The sequence below is a fragment of the Sciurus carolinensis genome, chromosome 19, assembly GCF_902686445.1.
Source record: "Sciurus carolinensis chromosome 19, mSciCar1.2, whole genome shotgun sequence".
Taxonomy (NCBI): Eukaryota; Metazoa; Chordata; class Mammalia; order Rodentia; family Sciuridae; genus Sciurus; species Sciurus carolinensis.
In genome coordinates, this window is record NC_062231.1 from 23213213 (window position 1) to 23229935 (window position 16723).

The window sequence follows — 16723 nt, forward strand, 5'->3', positions numbered from 1 at the left end:
ATGCTGAACTGCTAAAAGGGACTTTTGTATTCAAATAATTCAAAACACAGTTTACAAATCCCAGGGATGTGAGTGACTCGTCTAGGTTACATAGTTTGTTGAAGACAGATTTGATTTAAGATGATATTTCATAATAGGTGTTTTTTTCATGCATAGCCCACACTTCAGGACGGTTCCAGGGTGGGCTGATTCATGCTCAGGCAGAATGTTCCAGGTTGTTTCTAAAAGTAACTCAGAGCATGCTTTTGGATGGCCAAACACCGGACTAGATGTTATAAACAAAAATCACCCATTACCTAGAGGAATGTGCCTGCAGAGTCTCTCCCGTGGACAAGTGAGGTTCTGGAAGGCTGTTCCTAAGTCCAATTGTGCTGAAGGTCAAAGGGACACTGTACCATAAACTCCCCAGGTCTGAAGCAGAGAGGATGAAACCTTTCTTATTTTGATGCATGCCTTGTTCTTATCTAGGGAAGTTTGTATGAGTACCGTTTCTGGATCCAATTTTTCTACCACTATGTAGACCAGATAGCTCACGTTAAACGTCTCGTTTTGGTCTGACTTTGGGTTCCTTCAAAGAACAACATGAAGCAAGGATTCCCGTGCATGAGATTCACTGAAAGAGTGCTCTCGGGAGAAAGGCAGAAATGGAGATCAGATAAAGCAAGGAAAGGATCCGAGTAGGAAGGTCTCTCAGCTGTCCTGACCCCTTGGGGACCTCTGAGGCAGAGAAGGGACAGCGATGGGCATTAAGAGACGGGGCTGGACACACCACTGATCAGGGAATCTGGGTAGGGCACCAAAAGCATCCACCACATGGCCCACTGTGAATGGGGGTGCCTTATAAATGTGGTTTATTATTTAGAAAATTAGGGTGCATTAACCACTGAAATAATGGAACAAAGCCCCCAGAAGTTGCGCAAGCCGGACGTGGAAGCGATTCAATACTGTAACACGAGGGGTGTGAGTTTAAGAATTCGAGTTCTTTTATTAAGGCTCAAGATTCAGCTTGGTTTGTAACAGCATCCCTTATGATCTCATGTGCATGTATGACTGTGTGGCTGATGTGATCCCGCAATATGTACAGTTGGAAAAATGAGAGCTGGTACTGCATTTATGTACAAACTGTCAAATGGATAAATGGGGCTTGGGGGGGGGTGGCTCAGGGGCAGAGCGCTTGCCTAGCATGTGTGAGGCACTGGGTTCCCTTCTCAGCACTGCATACAAATAAATCGAAGTTCACCAATGGCTAATAAAAAATATTTTTAAAAAACCAAAATGGATAAATGCATTCTACTGTCATGTGCAACTAATTAGAACAAATTTAAAAATTAATAAAAAAAAGAAAACCCTAATCTCTCAGGGAGGCTTGAGCTTCTAATCTGAAAAAATGGGGGAACAACAGGAATATCTGCCCCCTGTGGTTGTTGGCCACGTCAAGAGAGAGAATACTCACTGAAGCATCTAAAAATCTTGAAGTCCAGAGAAGAAGAAAGTGGTCCGGAGAAAGTCTCAGAATGCAAGCGAGAAGAGTTTTCTATGAGAAAGTGTAGCCATGTGAAGTACGTAGGTATTGGAGCCAGTGGACAGAAAGAATAAAAATGAGAGTGAGAGATGTCACCTCCCTAGTGTCTACATGAATCAGAATCTGACTGTATGGAACATTGCTGAAGTGAACCAAACAACTCCCATTTTGCTTTCTGACCCCATTTTGTGAAACTTATAAAAATCATGTTGTTGGCTGTGATAGATCAAAACAAAATGTGTGTGTAGTGTTAAGATAAGTAGAATGACGTGCGGTGAGGTACATAGTGACTATGCAGTCACTGAGGAAAAACATTTGGCAGTTTGTTTACACCAAATTTACATTAGTTTTAATGGTAAAACTGGTAAAAATATTTACTAGATGAATTTGCAGAATCTAGGACTTGAAAAACAAATTAGGTAATGTGTGAACTTGTTTTGATGTGACTATATAAACTGCAGACTGATCAGGAGCGAGCGGGCACTACTCCACCGACAGAGTCCGTCACTGTGTCCCGCTGACAAGTGACAAGATAGTGCTCCCCAGCTCGAGGCCCCTGGTTGCTGCATGCTGTTACTCCGATGACTGACTGCTGTTTGCTGTGAACCGAGCATCAATAAAACCTCATCTGAGGACCAACAACCGGCTACGTGAGTGTTACCTTATTCCTACCAGGTTCCCGACCCAGCACAGGCCGCAAGTGTTGCGACGTGCTCGTGACACTCACGTTCGTCACCTCTGTTCTCAGGGTCCTTGTCCTGCCTGGTGGTTACGCTGCGATTCTCTCGGTAGGCTCTCAGCAGAGGTTTAATGTGGCTAAGAACTGCTCCTATTCATTCTGCTAGCTCTGGGCTAGGCAGAGAATTTGAGCACAGACCTGTCTGCTTCAAAAAATCCCAGAATGTCTCCAACACACCAAGACCTTCCCAGCAAAACCATCACTGCTGAGGACTTAGCAAGAGAAGAGACCGAGGAATCAAAACTCGGGTGACCACACAGGTCATGCACTCTACGAACTTTCCATTTCCTTAGAAATGAACATTCAGACTCTGCTTTTCCCTCTGTACTCCGGCAGATTTCTCCCTGGACACACTAGGATGCGTTTTAGACATGACATCCCTATGGGTAGGGGACAGAAGAGGCAGAATGTTGGGGTTCTCTTTGTGTTTTTCAAATGTCAATCTCAGCCCAAGTTTGTTTGCCTCTGTAGAAAGATCGCTTTGACACATGGGCTGCTGGCTCTCTGCATGAACAGTAATGGAGAAATGCTTTAAGGATCAATAGTCATCTGCCTTGAACCCCGAAATGAAAAAAAAAAGTTTATGAACCAGTAGTAAGGTCAACAATGACAGAAGAATTGATCTCTCATTCATCCAAATGAAGTCATTCAATTTCTTCCTACTTTAACCTTTCCATTTCTTAAAAGACATAGTGTGTTTTAACTACAGAAACATCTATTAGCATATAAAACTAGAGAATTTTAAAAGTATTTTTTAAAAGTGCGGTACAATCCTAGAAATGAAAAGTCGTACCCCATTTGAGCACAATGAATCAAAATTCAGTCTGTAAAAATAAAAATTAATAAGTTTTCTTTTAAAAAGTGGGGAACAATTAAGAGAAAGAAATCTATTGTAATATAAAGCCCAGTGTCTTAATTTTTAGTGTAGATATTTGGTTGCTTTTTAAGAATGGATAGAATCCTTCACTCTAGATGAGGAGAGAGACTAAATACTATAGGGTGTATGAATTTTCTTTACCAGAAAGTCAAATTTATCATTATGACAACTGATTGAAATCATGTGGACCTTCTAGGAACATCTCTTTTCCAAGCCGGAGAAACAATTAATTTCTGTGGCAACTCATTCCAGTCTCTGGAGCAAATTACTAGCTTCTGCAACGTACATGTGTTATTGGGCTCCCTCTTATTTTCCCAAATGATGATCTTAGCTCAAATGAAGAACTCAATTATTATCGCTGTCTTCACCCCAAGTTCAAACTAGCCACCAACTTTTGTCTCTCCACACCACATTTATGTCCATACTTCTGTACTTTCTCTTTTTTTTCCCCCACAGGTGCAAACATATTTGGATATATTAGCAACATGTGTGCATGTGCATTCTTTGCGTGAGCATGTAATTTACGTCGTCACGTATGGGTGTGCATTGTGTGTTCATGGATGTGCCTGGGTATCTATATTTAAAGGCAGAAACAAGTTGGTCCCCACATGGTCAAGCAAAGCAGAACCACACAAGACCTCAGAACCACTATAGAATAACCTGTGCAGCCTGAGATTTGCAATCCCAAACAAGGGTCACCTATTAATGCCTGCATCTGCTGGTAACAACAGTAGTCCCACTCATCTTGTGAGCCCCCAGAGAGCGGCAGCTAAGATTTTGGCTCCCAGATACATCCTCAGAGTATAGGAGAGCAAGGGACAAATGTGAGACTCCTATTTGGTTCACACGGACAGATATAATTACTCTCCAACAAGGCTTGCGCTGAATCCAATATGAAACATTTTAGTCCCTGGAAACACTATGTATAAAGAATATAAGAAGCAGTCTGTCTATTGTTCATCTGCTAATGTCCCCAAATGTCACCAAGGTAATTACTTGGATGACATTTATGTGATGCAGCTGGACATTGTTACAGTTAATATAAAGCCTGCCTTTGGCAACCACTTTATTTCCACCTACATCACACTGTGGGTGCAAGATGGCTTTTCTTGGAAGACGCGCCTCCCCCAAATGACACCTCTGCCCTCCGATTTTTCTTCTTATGCTCTGCACACTAATATCAAACACCAAGGAAAAAACATTGTTTTTGAAAAGCACAATATTATAACATATATCTTTATCTGGATATTTGTGTTTGGAACTTTGAGAGATGTTTCTAAAAATCATTTACAGCATATCATTAGACTGATATTTTCTTTCCTTTTTTTTTTTTGAAACAGGTTTATCTCATCCTCAAAAGTCCAAGTTTACAAAATAGACACTGTCAAATTTTTTTTATGACCATAAAAACACATTTGTTCTGCAAGAGAAGGTTCTTGGCAAAGCTGAATTTTTATCCTCAATAGGTGTATATAAAAAATATTTTTAAAATACAGGGAGTCAATATTTTTCCCCAAACTCACATGCGAACTGGAGCTTGGCCTTCCGACTCAGAATTGTCCCCAGAAGATTGGTGGCCAGGCACTGGTATGTCCCAGCATCCTGCTCAGTGCGGGGACTACTGATGGCTAAGCTGCCTCCATCTAACTGGTAGTGATAACTCATGGCAAAATCGATCTCTCTGCCATTTTTCTTCCACCTTCAAGGGAAAAAGATTAAATAACATTTACAATATGCAGGGTTCACTGCTGTTTTTCTTAAATCACATGCAGTTTTAATTTCTGCAATTATACTTTTAAAAATAGCATGCTTACAGGTGGGGAAAATCTGACCAATTTCTCCAAAGGTAACTGCCTTGAGCCCATGATATCAATAGGGAGGTTATTTGTAAGCTCTCCGACTCTTGGAAAAAGTGAGATACATTCATCCCAATGCACTTAGTCATGGGAGCCAGTGACATGAGAAATAAAAATTAGACATCCAGTCAATAATGCCAGCCATCCTAATCCTTCAGAGACTTTTCAAGTAACATCTATTCATACCTGAACTCCCCCAAATGATACCGCAAAATTGGATGTCAGAAATGATTCAGAGATGGAAATCCATAAAGACTGCATTAAAAATGGCACACAGAACGCCAACAAAGATTTTTGCAATGCCAATTTGAGGCTGATAACAAAACAATTATAACCTGACTATTCCAGAACATCATTGTCCGTTAGTCTGTTACTTGGAAAATTAATCATGTTGAAAATATTTCAACAGTACTTAGGAATGCCAACCTGAAATTATATGTTAGCAACACAAGTGCAGCATGAGTAGTTTTTATTTTTAGGAAGCAAAAAGTCTCTTGGTATAGCTCTTAGACAAGAATTCTTTGGTACACAAATTAACTAGCTGAAGGGTACGAGCATGTTATTTATTTTCCGAGAAGCATAAAGAGTTTAAAAATTCCATTTGGTCATTATCAGACAAATGAACATCCATCCCCAGCCAGATTCATTTCTCCCACCTCGGACCTCCCAACTCCCTCAAAACCGCCAAATGTTTTGAAAAATGAGTAGTGCATGCTTCATGAGGTATGTTCTCAGGGCTCAGGTTGTGAGCAATAATTTGCACCATTTGAGAAAATCATTTGAAGATAGTGAATCAGGACAACTAGAGGCAGGGTTGGAAAAAAATCTCATTGCTCAGGACCTTCCTGGTTGAGGCCCCTATGACAAAAGAGAAAAGCTTGCAAATTTCTGGAAACTGCATCTTCCCTAAGACAGGATCCTTAAGAAGCAAAGATCCCAAGCCACAGATTAACCTGCACCTTTGAGCAGGTCTTGATCAGGAGTGCACACTTACTAGGAAGGATAAATGTACAAAGGAAGATCTAATCAGGGGCATCCCAGAAGGACTGCCTGCTAGATTCTCTTTGGTGTCTCTGGGTCTTTGGGGATAGGGTATTCCTTTCCTCTGGGTATAAAAGAACACCTTTGGAATGAAATTTTTTCACCTGCTTCAAGGACAAAGGATGAAGGGAAGGTGAGTGACCTTCCTGCTTCTGCTATTTTCTGAAATGCCAGGGTGCCATATTTTGGGGTGTCATTTAGAAAAACAAGGGACGGTTTCTTTCCTATGCCACGTGGCTGGTTTCCAAACGGTTCTTTTCAGGGTCTATACCAGCTTGGCTACAATTCTTGCCTTCATCATGAAATCATATTAAAATATTTCAGTGGGAGTGGCTAACTCTAAGAAAGGAATGACATTTGAAAGAATGTTTTCAAATGTCATTGACTTTTTTTTTTTTTTGAGCATTCTGAAAACATCCCATAAGAAGAATATGACAAATGTCTACCAAATTAGAAAAGAAATATGAACCTGCGTGGTCCTCTCTCCCATTAAAGACAGGATCAAATATCAAATCGATCAGAGGTTTTGAACCCGGTCACTTTTAAATTGCTTAGTCACTTCCTGTATACTTCAACTTCTCTTTAAAGGAAGGAAGCTACAAGGAAGTAGCAGAGTGTGCGTCTTGATTGTATGGATTTTCTGCCAATTTAATTGTTCTTCCTCTCCCTTTCTCTCTCCTTCCTCCCTCCCTCCCTCCCTCCCTCTCTCCCTCTCTTCCTTCCTTCCTTTCTTCCTTCCTCCCTCCCTCCCTCCCTCTTTCCTCCTTCCCTCCCTCTTTCCTCCCTCCCTTCCTCCCTCCCTCTTTCTTTCCTCCCTTCCTCCCTTCCTTCCTTCCTTCCTTCCTTCCTTCCTTCCTTCCTTCCTCCCTCCCTCCCTCCCTCCCTCCTTTCCTCCCTTCCTTCCTTCTCCTACAGAAATTTGTACAGACTGCTTCTTGTTCTCAATATTAGGAAAGAAAGGAAAAAAAGAAATGTTTTCTTTCTGTAGACCTCTCTCAAGAGACCCATATCCCCTTCAGGGCTAGAATATCGTCTTTCATAATTTGCTTCCAGGGCACGATCTTTGGGCTCGCATTCTCCCTTATCATTTCCAAAGCAAAGGATATACCACACTTAGTTTGCCAGCTCTCTTTAATTTTGGAATCAATCACCGAAATAAGTGCTGTCATCATTACATGCTCCTAATTAAGCTCAGTAATTGTTTTTCAACACAAATTCAAAGTTGTTGGCTTAGCTGCAGAAAATGAATTTTTCACAGTACCCCGTGATCACTCTAATCACTATGGTACAATGATTATTAAACTGTGCATATAGATCAGGGGTTCAGCGCCTAGTGTGGGCTTTGTCCTAATTAATATGTTCTAATCAATGGAGAAATAGTATTAATGAATTCAAGTGATGGTCGGACAATGTTACTAATGTCATTGCATACCCGGGAGTATTTTCCTAGGATGAAAATGAGGAAATATGTTTTAATTAATTATTTGAAGCCTATGAATTAGTGTTTTATAAATTGCAGGCAACATAATGGATTTGAACTAAAATCTTAACCTTTTGCCCAGGAACATCCTTCATTATAAGGTGCTTAAACTCCATGGTAAGAGTGTAGTGGCTAGGAGCTGTGTTTGGAGTGTTTTGCTAATTAATGTCCCCTGACTCTGTATGTGTGTGTGTGTGTGTGTGTGTATGTGCATGCACGTTATTATCACGATGTTTGGCAAAACTTACCCTTCTTTTATTTTTTAGATATTGTTATTTATTTATTTATTTATTTTGATTTATTGTACACAAATGGGGTACAATTGTTGTTTCTCTGGTTGTACACAAAGTAAAGTCACACCGTTTGTGTACTCATAGTACATAGGGTAAAGATGTTTGTCTCATTCTGTTATTTTTCCTTCCCCCAACCCCTCCCACTCCTCTTTTTTCTTCTATATAATCCATCCTTCTTCCATTCTTGCCTCCCTCCCACCCCCCCATTATGTATCATCATCCACTTATCAGAGAGATCATTTGGTCTTTGGTTTTTTGGGATTGGTTTATCTTACTTAGCATGATATTCTCCAACTGCATCCATTTACCTGCAAAGGCTATAATTTTATTCTTCTTATGGCTGAGTAATATTCCATTGTGTACATATACCATAGTTTCTTTATCCATTCATCAATTGAAGGGCATCTAGGTTGGTTCCACAGTCTGGCTATTGTGAATTGAGCAGCTATGAACATTGATGTGGCTGTATCTCTGTAGTATGCTGATTTTAAGTCCTTTGGGTATAGGCCAAGGAGTGGGATAGCTGGGTCAAATGGTGCTTCCATTCCAAGTTTTCTAAGGAATCTCCACACTGCTTTCCAGAGTGGCTGCATTAATTTACAACCCCACCAGTAAAGTATGAGTCTACCTTTTTCCCCACATCCTCTCCAACACCTATTGTTGCTTGCATTCTTGATAATGGCCATTCTAATTGGGGTGAGATGGAATCTTAGGGTAAAAACTTACCCTTCTTTAGTTCTGCCTACAGGTGCCTATCTTCTGAGTGATGGGACTGCAGAGAGATTTGAGACTGTTGCCCGTGTGGAAAGAATCCTAGTCCTACCTCTGACCTTCCTTTGCTGTCTATCCTTGGACCAGTCATCTGCTTTCCACAGATGTCATTTCCATCCATTTTAAAACTCTCAGTCATACGTATCCTGCTTTATCTCACGAGGTGGTTAAGATGCTGAATTGGGGACATGATGGAAAAAGAAAGTCTGAGTGCCAGGTGTAAAGGGTTTGACTCTGAAGTCCAGAGACCGTGGAGAATGAAGGACGACTTAATGATACAGAGGATCCTGTGGTGATCAGGTCAATGGTGACGTGTCAGAAATCTGATGAAATTCAAAGTCCTTTTCCTGAAGGACAATCTATACTATATAGAAATCATATCCTGTACAGAAAAAATAGTTCATTTTTCCAAATCAAATACTAGGAACTAGGCTCATTGCTAGTGCCTCTTCTTAGACTTTCCAGGCATAAGCAAGCCTACCATATTTTGGGGAACCCACTTGCTTCCCTGGGCAAAGCCCCCTGACTGGACTTCATCTTCTCCTTTATTACCAAACGTCTCCACCAGACTTGCCTAACATTTCTGTGTGCCTGCTTTCAACCACCTTCTGTATGTGATGTTTACTTCGCTGAAAGTGACTGTAGACAAAGTTGCTCTTATGCAGTTTCCAAAGTTCTACTTTTAAAATCCTGCCATTTTCCTGCATGAGATTTCATTTCTTTACTGAATCTACTTTTAAAAAAATACACCCTAACTCCTTTAAGAAGAACTAGTGGAAGAATTTAAATTTGAACCCATGTTACTAAGTAAGGAAAAAAAAGAAAACCTTCTGAAGCAATAGATTTCACTAGGGGGTTCTTTCTTTTTCAAACGCTATGCAGGGTGGCACACACCTGTTCTTCCTGCACTCAGGAGGCTCAGGTAGGAGGATCACAAGTTGGAGACCAGTCTAGACAACTAAGCAACACTCTGGGTCAAAATAAAAAATAATAAAATTTAAAAAATTAAAAGGAGGAGGGATGAAGCTCAGGGGTAGAGCGGTCACCTCAGAAACATGAGAGGAACCTGGATTCTATCCCCAGCAACATCAATCATCAAGCAATCAATCAATCAAGCAAGCAAGCAATTTAGGAAAACATTATGGATAGGGAAGCACGTCGTCGGGAAGAAATGATGATTCTGAGCTCACCCATGGAATGACGGTGGTGACTAAAAATACCCTTAGCTCTAAGTCACTGGCTCTTTGTAGTGCTTCAGGGTCCTCCTCAGATAACCTCAAACAGTGCCAACACCTGTGACCGTAAAATTCTTCCAGTGCGTGCGCTCGCATCATCTATGGTGAACGCAGTCATAGGTGACTTTTCTTCAAAGTAAACTCTAAGTTAGACAGGGTCATGTAAAAACTAAAATTTCCATTCGGTGGCCAAGGCACATTATCTGAAAGGACTCTGCCCTTTGCTTTATTACCAATGAAAATGTGTTTGAGGCTGGCATTTAGGTCCTAAAAATGTAATTTTTTTTCTCACTCTCTTTCTAAGTCTCTTGCCTTTGAGTATTTTATAATAATATTAGAGATGAGCTGAGCCAGGTTAAGGAGATTAGAAATAAGATGCTACATTGGCTGCCTTTCGCTTTGCAGTTTACGAATACCTTGTTGTCCATTTAACAACAGAATTGATAGTCTTTTTTCTGTTTATTTCTTTATCAATGTGCTAATTAGCACACTGTCTTCAGAACCACTGTTTTATATCTTTCTAGCTACTATAAGTCAATAAATATTTTACAAGTTACATGATTTATTTATCTTATATTTAGCAAACTTTTAAAAAATTCATAGGGATTCATATATTTTTTTTTTCTTCTCTGAGAAACCCTACCAATTCCTATGGTCAGACAAATTAGCATCCCCCAAAATAAAATTACAACTTGAAGTATTAGGAGATCATAAAAATGCATGCAAAAGATTTTTAGATATTTAAAGTTTCATCGAATAAGACAGTTTAGTTCATTACTAAAGGAAAAACACTGAATTGAGTGAGATAATTAGTAAAGTGATCGATCTTCCCCTAACAGTTGGATTGCATTGGTTTGAGAATCTCAGAGAGGGAAATCTTAATAAGTATAATGAAGTTTTCAGTCTTTTGTTGTAATGAGATGCTAAAGTTAGCTCCACAAAGCACAAGATACAAGCGCTTCAACTTTGGGCATTTAAGCCAGTTAGTTAATTAATTTAGACAAATTTCAGAGCAAACTAAACACGTTGATGTAAACTCTATTTTTACTATGACCTAAAAATTTCACAAAACAAACTTATTTCGTCCAAATGTACTAAAATGATTGCTTTTTGTCAATTCAACTCCACATCTAAAAATTAAAACCTTTGGAAAATGCTTTTAAATCCCAGATCATCAAAAGTCATTTTTAATATTGTTTTTTGTGTTATTTTCCTGTGTTTATACTGTATACTCACTTCTTACCAGCAAAATGTCCTTATCATCTTCACAAATACAATTTATATATGCACACATTGCTAATTTGTGCATTCTGTCCACAATTTGATTCTACCTGGATACATAAAACTGAAAACATTATTATTATTTCACAAGTAATATGTTTAAGAGACAGATATAATTTTTTCCCTCTTTGTCCACAACACAAATCCTCTTTTTGCCTTTAAAGGTATCTAGCTGTTTTCAACATCTATTTTTGTTTTATTTTATTTGTTCTAATCTGTTGTACATGTCAGTAGAATGTATTTACACATTTTGACACATCACACGTAAATGGAGTGTCATCTCTCACTTTTCTGACTGTCCATGTTGCAGGATCACATGGGTCACGCAGTCATACATGTACATGAGGTCATGGTGTCTGTTTCATTCTACTCTCCTTCCTACCCCACACCCCTTCCCCTCTCTTCACTCCCCTCCACCTCATCTAAAGGAACTCTATTCTTCCCTAGCCAGTAGGGAATTTTTACCCCTTATGTTGAAAATTCAACATCTATTTTTCTACCATCAATAATTGACTGATGTGACCTAGTAGTGAAGTTAGAGAATTTTATTTGGTAAAATAAATTTAAATTTCCATTTTAGTTAATTCCTTTTCAGGGACCATTTTTACAGTCATTACGCACGGGGAATGGGGGGCAACCATCACAGATTGGTGTGGTGCTGGGATGCATAATGAGCTTACATCTGAGTGTTTCTAAAACTCTTTCCTTCCTGTGTTTTCTCTTGTCCTTTCTTTCCACTTCTCTTCTGTGTTTCTTTCCTCCCGTATTTCTCTGCTCTGTTTGCTCTCCTTATCTTCTCCAACCTTGGCCTGTCTCTCTTTCTGCGTTCTAACCACCAGCACTGCTCAGAAGAAATGCTGAAAGCAAACCTAATCAATATGGCGGACGCACCACAGTGGTCACCTGGAGATGGTGGCTGAGGATAATCAGGGCCGGCTAAGCAGCCTGAGGGGACACTCTGGGGAAAAAGGATGTGTCTGCATCTTTACCTGAGTGATGAGCAGAGCCGTATAGCCATGGAAAATGAACAGAGTGTGTACCTCAATGGGTGCACTTGAACCCCTTTACTGCATGCTGGGTATTGATAAGAAAAGAATGCAGAGGTGACCAGGGCGGGATTTTACCTGTAATGGGGTGAAGGGTAGCCATTAGCGGCACAGTTCAGGATGATCTCAGATCTTGATGAATCCAAAGGAAGAATGACATCCTGAGGCTCCTGGATGAACGTAGGTGGGCTCCAGTGACCGTCACCTGTGAACAGGAAAGAACAGTATCACCTAAGACACCAGCCTGAGCCTCTGTTAAAGTGTCACGTCTACACACATTGTGACAATGTTTCATGTGGCGACAGGCTCACACTTACAGAAATCATCGCAAGGTGATACAGACAAAGCTTTCCTCCTGACCATGTAGAGGGAATTCGCTAACTTTCACCCCTAATTCTCTGTATTTCCTACAGACGAAGGGCATCCATCTGTATGACCACAACAAAACCCACGGCAGCGAGAAGTGAACGCTGATTCAGGACTCACATCCGAGGCGTTGGCTGCACATAACTCTTTTCTTGACAAAATAGTATGTGTATCTAAAGTTTATTTTTATATATAATTGTTCTCCTAAAATGGGTTTAATTAAAATGTAAATAATTATATATATTTATATGTTAAATGCTAAATATGTTATATAGTATAGATAAAATATGTGTACATATATATACATTTTTAAAATTTGAACTGATTATTAAACATGGGGTGCTTTTACCGCTGACTCCCATCCTAGCACTTTTTATTTTTTATTTTGAGACAGGGTCTCAGTTGCTGAGGCCACACTTGAACTTCCTGCTTCTGCCTTCTGGGTTGCTGGGATTACATGTGTAAGTCACCTTGCCTGGCCCTAATAAACAATTTTTTATTTTATTTTATTTTTTTTGCTGGGGGTTGGCACTGAGGATTGAACTCAGGGGCACTTGATTGCTGTGCCACACCCCAGTCCTTTTTTGTGTTTTATTTAGAGACAGGGTCTCACTGAGTTGCTTAACACCTCACCGTGGCCGAGGCTGGTTTTGAACTCATGATCCTCCTGCCTCAGCCTCCTGAGCCACTGGGATTATCGACATGTGCCAACTGTGCCTGGCCTAATAAACATTTTTAAAGCAAGAAATGCAGTGGAAAACCACAAATTCCATTCAGTTAAGTTATCTTTTCACTGTGGTCACTTTCAACCTGGAACTATCTCCCAGTCTGCCCTGGGTTTCTCTGACTCTGACACTGAGGTTGCAAGACAGTTCTTTGAAGTGTCTGTCAACGTGGACTCCTCTAGCAGTCAGGTGTCACAGAGAGTGCCCAGCCCTGGTGACAGCTGCATGCTGAGGGTGCAGGCAGTAGGCAGACCTTTTTTATTTAAAAAAAAAATGATAAAACTAGTGAAGATTGAGTCTCCTTAAAAAGATTTTCAGTAGCTAGGGAGGCTGAGGCAGGAGGATCATGCATTCAAAGCCAGCCTCAGCAAACAGGGAGGTGCTCAGCGACTCAGTGAGACCCTGTCTCTAAATAAAAGACAAAATAGGGCTGGGGATGTGGCTCGGTGGTCGAGTGCCCCTGAGTTCAATCCCTGGTACCAAAAAAGAAAAGTCCCTAGGGAGGCTCCTGCCGGCCAGGCAGTACCCGGACTCCCTCGGTTTCCCTCTGCCGTCCTCCCCTGCCCCTCTGGCTGGGTGCACAGCTGCCATTGTGTTCCATGTTTAGACTCGAGGATGCTGTGTTCTCAGGGCCTCTGTGCGACCCCCTCTCCCTGAAAGTAAAAGGTCATGTGATCGAGGCCAAGCGGGGCCACAGTCCTCCCCTCTTTGAAGGCGACTCTCCTTTTCCCCTTTATCACCGTCATTCTGTCCTTAGGGATTTGGGGACGATGTAAACAGGCTGCTCTTCAATGGACACTGACTCTTCACGCCCGTTTCTGACCTGTGGACCACTCTGTCCCTGGGAGTCACTGGTTTCTCATTTGAGAAAACAAGTGATGATCCACTGTCACTGAGTTGGCTGCCCAATTCACGGCGGACTCGGCCCGCAGGAGCCTGTTCAGGACAGTTCTTTGGTCCTTCCGATGTGCCCCTATTATGCTTTGGACTGTTATTTACTTTATGATAGAAAACGGTTTTCGGATCATCTCTTATGTCCCCTCTTCTCAGCCATGGAAGCAGCCATTTTCCCCCCTAAGAACCCCTGGCTCCATACAGTAGAGAATGGTATTTAGAGACCACATTCTGGACGCTGCGTGTCCCCACTGTGACCGCTGTCTTCTTGCTCGGAGGCCCTCTCGGTCGCTGTGTGCGTGTGTGTGGTGATTGACAGTGTGTCTATTCTAGGTTGTTCTCTGTCCACATCTGTGCCTCCCTGTTCAGTCCCTGAGGTCACTGGATCCTGTGACGGACAATAAATGAATGCATACGTCCACCCCCCTGTGGCCAACTCAGTCTCTGTCACCACCCTGCCCTCTTCTCCTGCACAGGGTCCCCATACCCCCCTCTCTCCCACCCACACTTGCTGAGCTGTCTCTTCCCTCCTGCGGGGCAGCTCTTCCGACCCCACGGGGGGCTCAGACATGGTGCCCCATTCCAGAGTGAGTGACATGACCACGCCACCCAGGACCTCAGGCTGGAACGTCCCCCTCACCATGGAGACTGTCCTCCTGCTTAGCTCCGATGCTGGCATCCCCTTCTCAGCCCCTGACCTTCTTTGCCAGGATACCTCGTCACCGGCATGTCCTTCTCGCCCTGCGGGAACTCTGCCACCCAGTCTGGGCCACACTCCCTGCCCTGCCTGAATGTCACTGTCCCCTCTCAGAGACCTTAACAGCCCATGCTGTGGCTCTCCTTTCCCAGCCTCACGTAGATGGGCGCCTCCCTTACTGGGCTCGGCGTGGACTGAGAGTGTATGGAGGGAAGGGAAAGGGAAAAGGAAAGAACTCAGTACTCATTTTTTTTTAGACATAAAATTAGATGTTTTTATGTGCAACCATCTGACCAAAACCAGAGACACTGAGTGTCTGGTTAAGACGTGGTCATTTTCCCTGATATCGACCACAGTGCTGGAGGATCCCAAAGCCGGGAGATGTTTTCTAGACCATTCAAGATACACACTCATTTAGAAAGACAGCAGAACCAGCAGTTAAAAGCCTGTATCCCAAAATCACTCAGGCCTCAGAGGATTTGAGCCAGTTGTCTTCCTTGGTTAAAATATATCTATTATTTATGTCAGAGAGCTGTTTTGAGATTTAATGTTATAAAGGATGTCACATTATGCATAGTACCAGTGAAAGGAGAGTCATCAAATTATGATAGTCATCATCATCATCATTATCCTTATTATTATTACAGACGCGGAAATTGAAACCCAGGAATTTGAATTATCTCTTCCAAATTTATCATCAGAAATCGAATTTAGGTCTCCATATTCTCTCTCTGTTGTCTTTTCCACGCACTTCTATCAGCTCCATTTCCATTCATCTTCCAGAATATTTGTACACAGGTAAAATGAATTATTTTATTAGACTTATTTTAAATTGTAATTTCGGTATATTCCATTATTGGCCTTGAAGTCTACGGAGACAAAAGGTTTTAATTCCAATCTAGTTAGTTATTAGCTCCACAAAAGCTGGGCAAGGTACTTAGCCACTCTGATCACCTGATGCCTCGTCTGTTAAGTGGCAATACTAGGTCCTACATCTTAGTGTGGCTGCAAAGGCTAGTGGAAAAAGCAGAGTAAAGATGCGTTACAGGAGTTTTAACTCCTATACCTAATGCAAGACGTGATACATACAAACAGGCAACAAGCAAACAGAAATTAACAACATCCGAACCGAAAAGGGACATCTCCCAAAGTTTTTGATTGACAGAAAAAAAAAAAAAAAGAAAGAAAGAAAAATACAGGAAAAACCATGTTAGACAAGAAGACCAAGGGTGTTCACAGTCAAAACAGTGGAAAATTCTCAGCGTCAGATCTTGCCCAATCCCTGTGAGTTTGACAAGTGAAATACTGTTGTTCTGGAAGCCTTAGCACCATCTCCAGATCTGGAGATCAGAAGACTGGAATGAGCAGGGATTTACATTCTTATTTTTTCCCTTCTTCTTGCAGAATGGTAGTGAAAAGAGATTCTGGAGAGAAAAGAACAAAGTGAAAAAAATGTGAATGGTGATGTAGACTCTGTGGCACAGAGTCGGAGCTTTGTGCTGCCCTGTCAAACCTCCGAGCCCAGGACAGAAGCGACGGATCTTCCAATGATGTCCACCTGAGGCTCCTTCACCAGTAATTTTCTAATAACCCATTTAAAAATTCTCAAAACAGAGAGAAGCCCTGGGGATTCCTTCTATCTTCTCTCGGTCTACGAAAGGTAGGTTCTGATGAGCTAGCTGGTCTCCAAGCCAACAGTCCAGATGTCATGAAAAGGGAGTTATATCCCTGGGTCATCAATGAAATTCCTGCACACGGTTCTTCAAGCACAGACAATATGAAAAGAGAGACTTCTAACTATGCAGACACACTGTGGGAGTAAGAAAGAAAACATGGTCACTCACGGATAGACAGATGACCTGATCTAGAATAAAACCTGATCAGGGAAAGCCAGGACCTG

General features: G+C 41.5%; 1 protein-coding gene across 2 annotated transcripts in view; it reads right to left on the reverse strand.

Moving 5' to 3' along the window:
* Cntn6 (contactin 6) overlaps positions 1 to 12343 on the reverse strand; it is a 176791-nt gene extending 164448 nt beyond the window's left edge. For both annotated transcript variants that reach the window (XM_047534747.1, XM_047534746.1), the window contains exons 1-2: positions 12220 to 12343; positions 4662 to 4837 (exon numbers count right to left, since the gene is read on the reverse strand). In XM_047534747.1, the coding sequence (XP_047390703.1) occupies positions 4662 to 4803 (142 nt within the window). In that variant the 5' untranslated portion in view covers positions 4804 to 4837; positions 12220 to 12343. The remainder of the gene's footprint in view (positions 1 to 4661; positions 4838 to 12219) is intronic.
* Between the last annotated feature and the right edge of the window lie 4380 nt (positions 12344 to 16723).